Genomic DNA, 16,647 nt, shown 5'->3' on the forward strand with positions numbered 1-16,647 from the left:
TGGAGAGCCTTTACAAAATAATTTGGTCTTCCACATCCGTGGATTCTGTATCCATGGTTTCAACCAACTATAACTTGAAAATACATTTTTTAAAAAAATTCACATCTGTACTGAATATGTACAATTTTTTTCTTGCATTATTGCCTTAACATTATAGTGTAACAACTATTTACATAATATTTACATTATATTGGGTATTGTAAGTAACTTAGAGATGATTTAAAGTATATGGGAAGATGTGTATAGTTTATATACAAATACTATGCCATTTTCTTTAAAGGATTTAGCACATCTGCAGACTTTGGTACCCTCAGGGGTAGAAAGGTAGTCATGGATCCAAGCTCCTGTGGATAACAAGGGCTGGATGTATTCCTAAAGCTGCAGGGAGAATATTAGAGGTAAGTAAGAGCAGGAGCCATGGAAAAGGGGCCAACAGGGTGGACCTTGCAGAAGAATTTCATAAGTAGAAGAATCCTAAGACGTGCTGGACAGGAGAGGAGCAGGGAAGAGGTTGAGGCCAATTGGAAGCCTGTGAGGGTGCCCGGGTGGTATCATTGGCAGGATCAGCTTCTCAAGGTACAGAATACATGGAAAATGTTGGGGAATGGACTTTAGGTTCGTGGGGACCAAAAATATCATCAGGCACAGGAACCATCTCCAACCCTCCAGTTTACAAATGAGACCCAGTGTAGGGAAATGAAAGACTTAGAAGGCCATTGCTTTCAACTTTAACACTCACTAGTTCTACATCCTTATAAATCAGTATCCAAGTAGCAAAGGCAGTCGATAGCATTGACTGAAGGAATGAATGAAGGAGCATTTTCAACATGTTTGCTGTGGTGCTTTCCAAAGTTTTAGTGGACCATAAGGTCTTTAACTGTTCCCTTATGAACAGATATGTCTCTATTCCAATATTAATATAATTAGAAAAACTATTATCATTATAATGTCAGAATTATTCATTAGAATTATGATGCTAAGTACTGTTCATTGAATGTTCACTACATGTCAGGCACCATGTTATGTAAAAACACACACATTTAAACCCTCATTGCATATATTTGAGTTGGATATTTAAACTTCCATTTTGCAAAGGAAGAAATAGAGGCTCACATACAACTCAGTCATAGCTTACCAAAAATCACACACCTACTACAGGATGGACCCAGACTATCCACAATATCTATTCAACGTAAAAGCCCATCTATTTACTGTTTTCCTTTGTTACAAAAAAATCCCAAATGAAACATCTTTGTGTGTAAGTTTTAATATGTTTGATAATTTCCTAGAAGGGGAATTAATATTTGTGGACAGAAACATTTTTTTTTTTTGGTACCAGGGATTAAACTCAGGACCACTTAACCACTGAGCCACATCCCCAGCCCTTTTTATATTTTATTTAGAGATAGCAGTCCCTTGTGCTCTGCTTGTTCATCTCTCTATCCTCCCTGGCAGCCACTTTTCTTTTAACTGTCCTTATTTTTTGCCTTTTCCAGAATGTCATGAATTGGAATCGTAGAGCATGTATCTATCCTTTCATATTGGCCGTATATCTTTTCATGGCTCCATAGCCCATTTCTTAGCACTATATACTGGTCCATGGTCTGGATGTTCCTAGTTTATTTATCCATTTACCAACTATAGGACATCTTGGTTGCTTTCAAATCTAGGCAATTTATGAATCAATTTGCTGGGAACCTTCATGTGTGGATTTTTGTGTGGACACAAGTTTTCAACTCATTTGAGTAAATATTAAAGAGCATTATTGGATCATGAGGTAAGAATATGTTCAGTTGTGTAAGAGACTGTCAAACTATCTTCCAAAGTGGCTGTACCATTTTGTATTCTCATGTCCCTTATCCATGCCAGAATTTGGTATTACAGTGTTTTTAATTTTTACCTTTTTATTAAGTGTGCAGTGATATCTAATTCTTGTTTAATTGGACTTTCTCTAATGACCTATTCATCATTAAAAATTTTATTTTTAAAAATTTACTGGTGTTTAATTGACAAAGAAAAATTGTATTCATTTATTGTCTACAATGCAATGTTTTAAAATGTGTTGACATTGTGAAATGGCTAAATTAAGCTAATTAATTCCTCAGATATTTGTTGTATTTGTGGTGAGAACACTTAAAATCTATTCTCTTAGTGATTTTCAATAATATGTTCATTTGTTAGTAACTGTCATCATTGTGCTGTTCAATAGCTCTCCAGAATTTATTCCTTTATCTGTCTAAAGTTTTGTATACTTTGATTCTTCTCCCAACCCCTCTACCTCTCCCTACCCATTCTGTTCTCTGCTTCTATGAATTCAAATTTTTTAATTCCTCATTATAACTGAGATGATGTGGTATCTGTCTTTCTATGCTTGGCTTATTTCACCTAAACATGATGTCCTTTAGGTTCATCTGTATTGTCACAAGTGACAGAATTTCCTTCTTTTTAAAGGCAGAATAATATTCCTTTGTGTGCATGCCACATTTTTGTTATCCATTCATCTGTGGATGGACACTTAGGTTGATTCCACATCTTGGCTAATGTGAATAATGCTGTAGTCCATATGCGAGTGAGGATATTTCTTCTATACACCAATTGTTTTCTTTGGACACATATGCATCGTTTTAAAAAGAGTTTTAAATCACTCTTCATAAAAAAAAAAAAAGAAAAAGAAAAGAAACACGGGCAGTTTTTAACTGTGAATGTGCTTGTAGGGATAAAGAATAGAGTAGGAAATGCTGAGCTGATCCAGGTTCTTTTGATTTACCACTTCCCTTAGCTCAATCATGATCACTAAGTTCGAAACCATGGCAGCATGGTTTCTCCTACTGTGAAATACTGCAGGACAGAGAGAAGGCCCGGATTGGAGATAATAACCTACTCTGCCATGGTGGTCTCTGGAATCGGAGTCCTTCTAGTAGAATTCTCTAGCAGGAGAAGAAAAGGAGACTTTAATTCAGTCTGAGCAGCAGGGGAGCAAGAAGTTACAAAAAAGGGTGTAAAGAATCCAGAGGTAGATTCTAAGGAGGGAAAGCACCGGGAACCTGCATGCAGCACTGTATTTGACTTCAAGCAAGTCTGGTTGAACATTTGTACAGGCTCTTATCCTCTCTGAGTCTATAAATTCTTCATCTTAACATTGAGCCAAAAGTTAAATCTGGGTACTTTATGTCTAGTCCTTAGCATTTGGGCCTTTTTTCAAAGTGCTCAAATGCCAAGTTAATGTGGCTTTCAACATACAACTGTCACAAAATTACAAATGACAGTGTCTTGGCAGGAAGTTCTTCCTGGTTTTGATGTGTTGGTGCTGCCAGATTTGTGTAACATGCTGATGCCAATCTGTCAAGAAGCCTGGTACAATATAAGAAAAACAGAAGGAGGCATGACATCCCAAGGACCAGGTATGATGGAGGGTGTTGGGGCCACAGTCCATCCTCTCATCAGGCTACTGATAAGTAGTCCTCTACCTCAGGCCTTCAGGTTTCAAGAACATTTCTACCTCCCTTTATGGATTACATCTCAGACCACTTCCTGGAAGGCACCTGTACTCAGGTGCAATTCTGATGATGCTCAAAGCTCCTCAGAACCTGTCGCCCTGACCCACCTGAGCTCACCTCACTAAGAGGTGGAACAAATTCTCTCTTTAACGGGAACATGCCTAAGCTAATGTCACACCACATGTTCCCTTTTCTGTGCATTCCTATGTGTTCAAGTTTTTTTCCTCCTGGGATCTCATTTTATGAAACTTTTGTATATTAAACCTTATTTCTATATAAAAAATCCTTTTGTAAAGGATTTTTTTAATATACAAATAAGAGGGGATATTAGGAAAGTTACAGAAAATTTGGGAAAGTAAATCCAGGTCTGAGAGTAACCAAGAACAATTCTACCTCCCTTCTGTCCAGCGTGCAGGGCAGGTGAATGAAGTACTCCGTTTGCTTTCTACTTTGTAGTTTAAGAGAAAGCTAGAAATAAATGTCCCCTTCTGCAGATTATTATCTTCCTAATTAGGTAAAATGTTATATTTTGCTCATAGTGGTGACATTTAAAATGTAGTTGTCCCATGATTTGAAAAGTAATTTATCTAAGAAATGATGAGGGCAATGATGTGATACATAGACACTATTGCTGCAAGTTGTAAAACATTGACAGAACTGCAGATGTACCCATGGCAGGCGGCTCTTCTGAATCATAGGAATGACATTTAGATGAAAGAAAATCACTGTCACACAGGCAGGCTTCCACCGCGCAGTGCCGTCAGGAGGGGTGCCCCTTGGAAGTGGACCAGAGAGAAACGGCACTTAAGAATTCAATTTTATTGAGAGAGAGAAAAAAAATCTTAAATTTTAGAAAGAGTTTTTGAGAGTAAGGAAACTATACGAGGACCTTAAAGGAAATATGAGCTTTGGTGTGATTTAAAAAAAAAAAAAAATCAATATTAAGCAGCTCTTTGTTTCTATGAACTTCACTGAGTTTCTCAGAAAATTCAGGCCAAGTAGGAAAGTTGAGCTTGAAGTTTAGGGGACAGAGAAAAGCAGGAGGAATGACTTGGGCAGCTGGTCACACAGGGGTTTCGGAGGCACAGAGTATACAAGATCTCTTGGGGACCTCAGAGATCCCCGCAGACGTATAGGATGTAGAGAACAGATGGCCAGAGTCAAAGTCTGGGAAATGCCCACTGTGGTAAGCTGATAAAACATATGTTCATGTGCTAATCCCTGAAATTTGTGAACATGACCTTATTTGGGAAAAGCCTCTTTGCATATGGGATTAGGGTAAGAATTTTGAGATGAGAAGATTATCCTGGATTATTCGGGTGGTCCCTAAATGTCATCACAAATGTCCTTATGAGAGAGAGGCAGAGAGAGACTAGACACAAAGGGTAGAAGATGATGTGACACCAGAGACAGATTAGAGTGATGTGGGGCCACATGGCAAGGAACCCATGAAGTGCTGGCACCCACGAGAAGCTGAAGAAAGCAAAAAAAGAAAAAAAAAGAAAGAAACATATTCTCCTCCAAAGCTTCTAGAAGAAATGTAGCCCTGATAATTAATACCTTGGTTTCAAATGTCTGACCTCTAGCACTGTGAGATAATAATTTGTGATTTTATTAACCCACCAGTGTTGTTGTAATTTGTTATAGCAACGTAGGAAACTACGGCCCCCCATTTTGGGAAACAGGAAAGTCAAGAAAGTTTAAAGAAGTAAAAGGTAGCCAAAAATTGTGTCATGAAAACTGAGGAAGAGTTTTAAACAGATGAGCAGAGGCAACTGTGTTAAATATCAGAGCCTGAGGATAATGAAGAGGGAGGAACAGCCATTGATATGATAGATGATGATGGCAGCTAACTGGAACTGAGCACCTGCTGTATGCCGGACACTGCCATAGCACTTGAGAGGCATTTACTCAATCGACCTCACAACAACCCTGTCAGGGATGAACTCAGTTATCCCAACTGAACAGGCATGAAAAAAATCAGCACAAGGTAACATAATAAGTGGTGTGGCTAAGATTTGCACGCAGAATCTCTGACTATAGAACCCACATTTTGACCACCATATGTATGTCTCTCTCCTTGTTCCTAAAGATGTGTGTTTTCCAAGGTTCTGACCTTAGTCCTTTTATCAGGGTAGGTGATAGCTCTCAGGAGGAAGAGGTGTCTTCATAAAAATCATTTGAGGTGGTAAGAGGGAAGGAGTTAAAGTTTAGGTCACCCGGGCTCCATCTTCTCAGCTGAATGGAAAAGGAAGCTTTCTGTCATTGCTGAGGGAGGCAGCCAATTTTCAGGCCTCAGGAGTTTGGGAAAGATGGTGAGGGTATAATGAAGAAGGAAGCATAAATTTGAAGCTTGTTGCCCAGATAAACATGCTTGGCGTCATCTCCTTGCATTACGTCCAAGGAGTCTTTGCAACTCCTAAAGTGCAGGGGAAGAAGGGGTGGAGGGAGAATCATCATCTCACATCTGCCGTATGGGAAGTGCTTTGCTCAGAGCTGAGGAGGGAAGAAGGAAAATATAAAATTTGATCCTTGCTGGTAGAGACTCCTAAACTAGTAGGATCAATGGGCCATGTGCACACCAGGAGGTGAACAAGAGTTCAGTGTAGTTGCATAATGAGAGAAAATGGCAAGATGAAAGCCTGGAATGTTGCCTGGAATAGCAGTGGAACTAGAAGGGCTTCAAGGAAGGGCCAGTGCAAGCTGATTTGTAACGATGAAGGTTTTTGATTCAAGAACTAAGACATTTCGGCATGGGTGATGTCATGAATGAAGTCTGCAAAAGAGAGTTCTAGAAGAGCTTGGGTCAAAGGAGTGTGCTTTAGTCAGTTTTTTTTTTTTTTTTTTTTTTTTTTTTTTGCCATTGTAACCAAAAGACCTGACAAGAAAAATTTTAAGGAGGAAAAATTTATTTGGGGGCTCATGGTTTCATCCGCTCAGTCTGTTGATGGCCAACTCCATTCCTCAAGACCTAAGGCGAGGCAGAACATGATGGCAGAAGAGTGTGTTGGAGGAAAGTGGCTGAGGACATTGCACCAAGAAGCAGAAAGACTAAGTTCAGCTCCTCAAATGTATACCCCAAAGGCACACCCCCAATGACTCACTTCCTCCAGCCACACCCCACCAGCCTACAGTGACCACTCAGTTAATCCCTGTCAGGGGCTTACTTCAGTGATTGGGTTAAGGCTTCTATTACCCCATCAGTTCACCTCTAAACCTTCTGGCATTATCTCACACATGAGCTTTTGGGGGACACTTGATATCTAAACCATAACAGAGTGTCAGAATTCTGCACCTTCTAATCCCTGCCTGGGTAAATCTCTAAGTTATCCAGAACCACTGCTAGACCTAAATGATTTATCTCTGTATTAGTATTTAGTTTGTCAGACTACACGGTATAGGGTTCAAATGCCAGTAATCAGTCTCTGTATGACCTTGGACCGGTAACTCTTGAGTCTCAGGTTTCCCATTTGTAAAATGCAGATATTAATTCTGGGTTTTTTTTTGGTTGTGATAAGATATTGATGGGATAATGATCAATATTAAGCAGTGTCTGGCATTTAATAGAAAAGCAATGTCAACATTTTTTTTTTCTGAAGTAATTAAGAACAAATTGGATGGTGCCATTTATTGGCTAACAATTCATTTCTAGACATGTGATTTCTAAATCTTCTACAAATCTTAACCTTCTCAGATGTCTGGAGTTTATTTGCTCTCTGGTGTACTATCTATTCATTTATTCATCTCTCTGTCTCCCATGGACTTAGCTCCCATATGAGGAAAACTCTGATGGGCCAGGCTCTTTGTCTGCACCTCTGAGGACTCTTGATTCTTAGAGAATGGAATGGATTTTCTCAGGCATTAGGGATTCTTCCCAAATTCCTGTGTTACAGACCCACTCTCCTCATATCCAACCTCTCCGGGTGATATTCATTAACTGTTCTTTATTTTTGACATTTCCCCAATAATACACATTATTATATTTTCTAGCCTAGGATTCAACATTTCTAAGTAACTATGTCATTTATTTCCATGGTGTAATAGTTATTGTCTGATGTCATTTTGTGCTTCCTTGAAGGGAGTTACCCAAGAGTTTGGAAGTGCCAGACTGAGTCATAATCCCATTCCAATCTTCCACAAGTGGGTCAAGAAGCAGCATTTTGGGGACAGTAGTTTATTTCATAGTTTCAGGCTGAGACTGCGTGCATCATCTGATGCTGATTTCAAATGTCTTTCCCATTTCCTTCATCTGTCACATGTGAATTCATCTGGATTATTCTGGAGTCTTGATGTATTTACAGATGTTCAGGCTGCACATAAGTGGAAATGTGGAAATAATAATAATAAATGTGTCGTGGAGCAGGGTGGAGTGGAAGAGAAACAGGTTGCTGCTGAGGTGTCAGTCATACCCACAGAGAGAGACATTTAGGTTTAGAAGGTTCACACAGTCTGGGCATTGGTGAGAAAGCTTGCCAGACTGTCTTCCAAACTGGTTGAGTCTTCCAAAACTGAGGCTCAAGCTCACAGCATCATGGGCTTAGCAACCAGATCTTGGGGACAGTAAGCAATTCACGAGGAGGTAAATGTGTAAAATCCCAGGACAGCAGTTGGTTAGCTCACACTGAGAACCCTGCCTGCTGGTAGGCAGTGATGCTGGTGTGATTACTTTCTTCCTGTACAAGGAGCCAAGTCCCATTCCGTATGTCGTCTGGCAGACTCTGTCAGAATGAGGACAGTTAGTGATAAAGAAGAGTAGAATCATACATTAGGGCTGTCTGGCTGTGCAATTCCAATTCTTAAAGTTCAAGACTGCTTTTTGGACTGGCACTGCACATATTTGTCTCTATTGCACTGTTTTAATGTTTCCTTTGCTAGCCAACCCCATTCTAATTTATATTTTCCTTTCTTAAGGTTCATTAGAACTTATAAATTGACCCCGGGTGGGGGGAGAATTTAAAGTGACTCTTCATATCTCTGGCATGACCAATGATTGATAGTTTTGCAGTTTATCTGTGAGTGCAGGTTTATTATTACCTCTATTACTGGGATTTTAGTAGACTTCTCACAGTGGTCTCCAAGTACTAATAATCTATAAATGTATTGTTTTCTCTTATCAGGCCTCAGTCTCCTTATCTGTAAAAGGCATCAACTCTAAATACTAAAATAACTTCCAACTCTAAATTTAAATTTATACTTTCAGGATTCAAAAGATTCTTTTGGGGGGTGGGGTACTGAGGATTGAACGCAGGGGCATTCAACCACTGAACCACATCCCTAGTCCTATTTTGTATTTTATTTAGAGACAGGGTCTCACTGAGTTGCTTTAGTGCCTCGCCCTTGCTGAGGCTGGCTTTGAACTCGAGTTCCTCCTGTCTTAGCCTCCTGAGCCACTGGGATACAGTTGTGCTGCACCCAGCCCGGCTCAAAAGATTCTTAATAAAAAATTCTGCAATTTGGTGAAGCTTAGCTTTCCTCTGTCAGATAACACGATTCCTGATAAGTCCCACTGCCTTGATGGCATTATAAGACTAATACTCTCTTTAAAAAACAGAGCTGGATTCTGCCATCTATGAGTTTGAATTCTAGCTTTGTCCTCACAGAGTTTCTTTGGATTAATCCTGTCACCTTTCATATTTTACTGGGGATTCTAAAATGATTTTATAATTTTCTTTCCCATCAGCATTTATTAACAGGAAATTTTCTATAGTGAATAACTCTTTCAGCAACTCTTTGTGTCTTTTGAAATATTGTGGGTAAAGGGAAGGCAGGATACATGCTTACTTTTTCCCTTTTATCAATTTCCTGAGTAGTGAATTGGTATTTTAGCAAACACCAATGGCAATCAGTGAGCATTTTAAAAAATACATCTTTTGAGCTCAGAACTTTTTTGACCAGTTGATATATATCAGTGGATATAATCCACTTTAATGAAATTGATATAAGTCAACATGATCAATATATGCTTTTGATGAGATGGACATGATATCTAAAATTGGCTTTAGACTACTCCAACAATGAAAAAGCAGACCACCAACAAAGGGAGAGGGATAGATGGAGCAAAAATGGAAAAGTCTTGGTATTTGTTGCCGGGGATAGGTGCATGGGTTTCGTAATACTATTATTTTACATTCCGTCTGTCTGAAATTCTCTTGAATAAAATATTTCTAAAAATTCCCATAATTCTAGATTATCGGAGGTGTAAATGTGGATGACTCTGACTATCTGTGCATTCCATAGAGAATATTCCTTGATTTGTACTGAAATTACAGTCACTTCAGAATCAGTTCCTAAGCCCCACAGCCCCTGACAACAGCATGCCAAATATGTGCATATTTTCCTAGGACTTTGAAAATAATTTTGATAAAAGTTTACTGTTTGATTTTGTTGAACATACATTCCTAAAAGTCTTGCTGTGATTACTAAGGACATCCATTTTTGAATGAAGCAATGTTTAGTAAATAACGTTATATGAAAATCTACTGATATTACAATTCTCGTATCACTAGCATTTCTTAGGAATTTGAAACATACTGGCTTATGCTCTCTGGTATTCATGCAAGAACATAACCTGACATTTTAGTCATTCGGAATTGACTTCTTTAGTCTAATGGTGCTATTTCTCGTTCCAGGTTTAAGTTTATCTATTCATGGGGCTGAAAAGCGTTTGCAAATCCATCAACGGCAAAGTGTGGCAAGCCGTCCAGGGTCACGTGGTCGCCTGCCCGTGGTCAGGCATTCCTCACTCCCACCAGGCAGAAGGTCAATAAAAATGGAGGCAAGCTCTTCTGGAATCACTAATGGAAAAACCAAAGTTTTCCATGCAGGTAATGCACGGGGAAGTTCAACATTTTTACAGCAACCTGACACAGCCTTCATTACATTCATTATGCTATACGTCCAATTAAGATGATTTTATTTTTTTCCCAGAAGTCTTGTTTCATACTCTGTCTCTGTCTTTACTTCAGTCAGTGGTAAATTGCCACCAAGACCAATAACAGGATATGGATGTATCAGAAGAGGTTAATAATTCATTCCACCTACAGTGGTAGAATCTAAATGAAAATCAGACAGATAAACTCCTGCTCCGTTTAGGAAAAACTTGTATACTAAAATAGAGATTTGGCCTTTTTCTTGATAATTTACTCTAAAATAGTTCAGAAAAAAAAATTCAAGCTAAAAGTACCCACTTAGAAACCCAAGTTATCTGGATTGTCTTGCTCACATCCTCTGGAGGTCAGAGGAGAAGACTAGAGTCATTCTATTAGGTTTCATGGCCTCTGGGATGCACTTGTGGTCTCTTAAAAATGTTAAAAACAATTCTACAGTAAGGCACGTGATTCCAACTAAAAGGTTGTATGTGTTTGTTTGGGGGAGAAGCTCATTTAAATATCCATTCATTCAAAAAATACTTATTGAGTAGGCTAGCCATTGTTTTGGATGATGAAGAAACATCATTTAAAAGGTAATGTTCCTGGAAGGTGATATTGTGGACATGTTGAATTACAAGGGAATTTAGATATCATTCAGAATAACTCACCCCATCTTAATTATTTTCTGTAATGTCCTAGCAGGTGGTGACCCAATCTAAGCATCTTCATTTGACACTGTGTCCTCTTCTGTGTCTCTTCTGCCACTTTCCCCTCCTCCCTTATAAACAAAACTTTGGGCAGAATAATCTACTTTCCAATCACCCTTCAGCCAATCCAATCTAGTTTCCAGTTCTTCCCCTCAACTGTGGCCATTCTTGAGGCCCTTAGTGACCTCCTTTTATCACAAGTGGTAGATGCTTGTGACACCCTTCTGATGCTGAAGACCTGGTTGGACCACATACTTCTTCCCAGAACACTGTTCCCTATGCTTTTGTAACAAACTTTTGACTTCTCCTCTTCTCCCATGTGTAGCTTTGCTCTTTTCCCAATGTCTAGTATCTCTCTCTTCCTCTTGCCTCCTGTCCCAGTTCATCCTCTATAGCAAATCCTGAAAGAGTCATCTCTCTCCCTGATCATTGTATGCACCTTCCTTGTCCTATTGTTGATAGGGTCAAATCCAAGTGGCTTATCATGTTAAAAGGAAATGCACTTTTCATCCTTCAATTTTGCACCTAATTCTGTCTTAAATTTTATTACCCTAGTGTATCTATAGGATTCAACTGGAAAAACATAAGTGATGTACTAGAGACTGATTGTAGGAAATTGGCTTTTGTCATATTGGGACTGAGCAGGCATGTTTGACTTCTGTAGGGCAGGCCATCTGGAAGGGCAGGCTGTAACGCTCATGCACAGAGACAGCTGCTGTCCACAGGTGGAACTCCTTCAGGGAGGCCTTAGTTCTATGTTTAAGGCCTTTCAACAGATTGGATCAATCCTCCCTAAACTATAACTAGTTAGGGAACGGGGAATTCTAGCCATGCCACGGACGCACATAAGACAGACCATCACATCTGTTCATATTGATGGGCTTTCAGTTCTTTAAATACGTGGTGGGGTTTTATACCTCCCAACCTTTGCTCATGCCGCTCTTTCTAGGATTCCCTGCTTTTGCTCCATTATCTTTTCTCATTTTGATACTACCTGTCTGTCTTCTGCAAGGTCTTCAGGGCCAGTTTGGATTGTTCATCTTTGTACTCCCAATAAATATTTATAGGGTAGAACCAAACCAAACTCCATCAGCGGTTTTTTAGAGCTTACGATAGCTTTTTAATTGCTCTGCCTGCCTGCCTTTTAATGAGTACTTGAGATACATCAGAGAACAGACAAAAATTCCTGCCCTAGGAGAGATCCCATACTAGGTGGGAGAAAGAATAAATTAACATAATAAATAGATAAACTATACAATATATAACCAATATTATAGTTGTATACAACTATATTTAGTTGTAATTACTGTATATAGTTACATATTAACTATATATAACATAATAAATATGTAGTGTTTATGATGAAGGCATTATGGATTAAAGAATAAGTAGAGGAATCAGGTAGTGGAGATTGGCATGTTATAATTTTATCAGGTGGGCAGGGTAGGTTACATTGTGGAGATGTAAAATCAAAGAATAGAAGTGGCTGAGGACCATGATGTTTGGGCAACTGAATTCCCTAGGGTAGAAGTCAATCTGCCAGTTTGAAGAAGCATATGGAGGTCAATGAACCAAGAATGTAGTAAGCAAGGAGGAAAAACTCTGATCAATGAAGTCACAGGGACCTGATGTAGCAGGCCATTGTAAGTACTTTAAACTTACAGTGGGAGATGTTTAAAAAGGGAGATGTTAGAAGGTTTTGAGAATAAGAGTTTCATGACCTGAAATATTTTAATAAAATCACTTCAGTTGTTTGAGGATACACTATGGGGTAGTGGGGAGAGGACAAAAAGAGGAAGGTCAAATAGGAAACCTCCAAAATAATCTATTTGAGAGATGACGGTAGTTTCTGACTTAGAGTAGAAGATATGATGGTGATAATTGAGATTCTGGATATATTTTAAAATTGGACCAACATAATTCTCCAATAGATTGTAAGTGGGGTAAGGGAAAAAAGGGTTAAAGATGACTCAAAAAGTTTTTGGTATGAATAAATTGGCTTAATATTATCTGAGATTGGGAAGGCTGCAGGGGAAGAATATCTGTCTGGTTTGAGGGCAAAGATAAGGCTGAGATCAGAATTTGGATTATGGATATGATGTTCAAGAAGTGGCAAGATCATGTGGGTGGGAGGATAAACATGTCTGGAGTTGAGAGATTACACCACAAAGGAGATTTAAAATTGACAGCTGTGTCATATACATGACATTCAAAGTCATTGTATAGAAAGAGATGACTAAATGAAGAAATACAATTGGTCCCTCATTTTGGTAAGTTTTGCATCTCTGTATTTAATCAAGTGCATATCAAAATTATTTGGAAAATACTTTTATATATGCAGAACATGAACAGACTTATTTCTCTTATCATTATTCCCTGAACAATACATAAAGCATTTACATCTTATTAGGTATTGCAAGTAAAAAGAATGTGAAAAACTGAGAGATGGGTGAGCGAGAAATGAAAGACGGAGACCAGGCAGAGAATTTATTTGTCAGAGCTGACAAATAAAGGCACATTTCTTCATAGATGGAGAGAGGCAAAACAGGCTTGAGATTTGGGACTTTTATGGGGCAGGCTCAGGGATTATATCTGTGCAGGGGGCAGTGAAAGGTTGGGTTGGTATGAGGGAGTGGTGAGCCTTTCTCAAAAACACCCTTGGGCGGGAAAGCATAATTTTTCTTAAAATGGCAGCTGTTACATAAGATGGCTGTCCAAATGGTAATCAAGGACCTTATAGAAAGTATTATAAGATGATTTAAAATATACAGGAGGATGGGACTGGTTACATGCAATACTATACCATTTTATATAATGGACTTGAATATCATGGATTTTTGACACCCATGGGGTGTCCAGGAGCCAATCCCCTATGAATACTGAGAGATAAGGGTATAGACAAAGAGGGTAAAGGATGAAGGACTAAGACCTGGGGCACTCTAACACAGTAATAAATGGTCACAGAGAATATAAACCACCAGTAAGAAAGGCCAAGAAAAATGCAGCAATAATGATTAGAAACGTCATGTCCTAGAAGCTAAAAAAGCTTATACAGGAGAGAAGAGTGATTATCTAGGTTACAAGTTGAAAGTCAAGTCAAGTTAAGTTGAGGACTGAGAATTGGCCATTCATTTTAGTAAAGTGAAAGTTAATGGTGATTTGGATAAGAGCAGTTTTGGTGACATGGTGGAGATGAAGCCATGATTGAAGTGGGTTTAAGAGAGAATGAAGGCTACAAATAGATGCTGTGGATATAGACAACTTTTTTTTTCTATGAAAGACAGTAAAGGAACAAGGAAGCTACTAGGGAGTAAAAGTGAGGCCAAGATAGAGTTTCTTTTCAAAATAGCAAACCTCCGGTAGAAAATGCATGATATTAAAGAGAGGTGAGAATTTGTGAGATGGTGTCCATGGCAGGATGGGAATTATGCACAATAAGGTCATAGATAGCATCTGTGATGCTAGGTAACAGGTGGAAAGATGGAATAGATGGTTTTTGGCAGGTGTGATGGAGGTAAGAGAATTTTTTTCCCATTGTGTAAGTTTTATCTTTAATGTGGTTGAAAGGAAGATCACCACTGTGAATGAAAATGAAGCCAGAGATGAAATCAAACATGAACAGAAGGGAGTGACCACAGTGATTGATTATATGACTTAAGCCTGAGGAAGAGGGAAGTAAAGACATGAAGAAAGAGAAGAATGCTGAAAAGTTGGTAGGATCAGTTGGATGGAGGTCTTCGAGGGGTCCAAAGGGTGTTCAAGTTAGGGTAATGAAAGAAAGAGCTGGGAAAGTAAGAATAGATAGATGGCCAATCAGTGAGACAAATAGCACTGATATTGCAGAGGTGGGTAGTATTTCTGGGAAAGACAAGGTCTAGACCAGAGTTTAAAGTAAGAGACTGTACTAGGGCATGGGGTAAAGTTATTGAGACTGAGAGGCAAGAGTATGGGAAAGATCATTTATACATGCAGTCAGCCCTTCTTATCCATGGATTCTATTCTGCATTTGTGTATTCAACCCAATGTGTATCAAAAATGTTTGGAAAAAAATGGTTTCTGTATTGAATGTGTACAGACATTTTTCTTGTGATTTGTGATTTTTCTCAAAACAATATCACTTGCATCACATTAGGTGATATAAGTAATATAGAGATGATTTAAATTATACTGGAGGCTGTGTGGAGGTTAAATGTAAGGGTGTATGTAAGGAACTTGAACATTTTATGTAAGGGACTTGGGCATCTGCAGGATTTGCTATCAGTGGAGGATCTTGGAACCAATCTACCATGGATACTGAGGGATAGTTTTAAATTGAAATGGTCAGGAATTGGTCGGGTAGTTTTGGGAAGAATGATGAGCCAGGTTAACTGCATCAAGGAAAAAGGGAATGTAACCTGGGAGATAGCTGGTGAGTGCAGAGATGAAGAATAGAAGGCGACACAATAAAACAATGTAAGATTCAAGGCTGGGAGTGTTTAGGGAAAAGGGAAGGGTCATGGTTAAAGGTAGCCTTGAGACTCAAGGAAGATACCTGCTCCTCCTCCTAATCCAACTGGTACCAGGTCTATGGGAAAAAAATAGAAAGAAAGAACCACTGGGACATAGTGGCCTCTAGGAAAATCTAGGTTTTTATCAGATCTAGATGAAGGGAGCAATCTGAGAAGAGGTTGATGATAGACAAGAATTCTGGAGGGCTTAGTAGAAGAGTTTGGGTGTTATCTTACTGCCTTTGCTGGCACTCTCCATTTAATTTTTCCAAACCACCTCAAAATGCCACCCTGGAGAAGATGATTAACCTTAGCTCTCCTTTTAAAAATCTTTAGGGTTATCCAGAAGAAAGTGCTGCCTTGGGAGCCCATTTTTCAAGTCCTCTATAATTTAACCTCTCCCTACTTTTCTGAACTTTTCTCCTTTGATATTCCCATTACCCACTTTTCCATCACTTTTCACAATTTCTCTATTAGGCGTTTGCTCCTTCATTTCTCAGCCATTTCTTGAGCACCTTTATTTTAGAGTGCTCTTCCCCAATAAATCTTTAGCTTTTTCATTGCCCAATATGTCATTCAAATTCCTCTTACTCCAAGAGATCTTTTAAGAGCTCACTGGTTGGAATTGATGTCTCACTTCACCATGCTTCCACAGAACTCGGAAGCCTGATAAAAGTTCACCTGATTTAGAGTGTCACACTTCTGGAAGGCAGAAATTATACTGGATTAATCTTTGTATCCTCTATCACTCCTAACTAACCCCATGCACTGTTCAGAGTAGGTTCTTAATAAATGATTATTTGTTGCTTGTCAAAATCTATTCTACCTGCCAGATATGGGTTTGCACTCTGAAATTATATAGACTAAACCTAATTTTACTTTCATGCAGTCCTTCAGCTGTTTAAAAACACATCCTGAATTATTTTCCAACTGAAACATTTCCTGGTTTTTTTTTTTTTTACTGCTTTGCTAAATGACATGATATTCAAATTCTTCACCATCTTACCCATTCTGCTCCTGGAAACAGTCTTATTTCATTAGACTTTGAAAATATAGTGCTTGGACTTGAATGGAATATTCTGTTATA

General features: G+C 38.8%; 1 protein-coding gene across 1 annotated transcript in view; it reads left to right on the plus strand.

The window, feature by feature from the left end:
• ANO4 (anoctamin 4) overlaps positions 1–16,647 on the plus strand; it is a 333,674-nt gene that overhangs the window by 109,697 nt on the left and 207,330 nt on the right. Inside the window, exon 2 of the mRNA XM_081311559.1 lies at positions 10,127–10,321. Within this exon, the coding sequence (XP_081167685.1) occupies positions 10,267–10,321 (55 nt within the window). The 5' untranslated portion in view covers positions 10,127–10,266. The remainder of the gene's footprint in view (positions 1–10,126; positions 10,322–16,647) is intronic.

This window comes from Spermophilus citellus (genome assembly GCF_964194105.1).
Source record: "Spermophilus citellus genome assembly, chromosome: 10".
NCBI classification, from domain to species: Eukaryota; Metazoa; Chordata; class Mammalia; order Rodentia; family Sciuridae; genus Spermophilus; species Spermophilus citellus.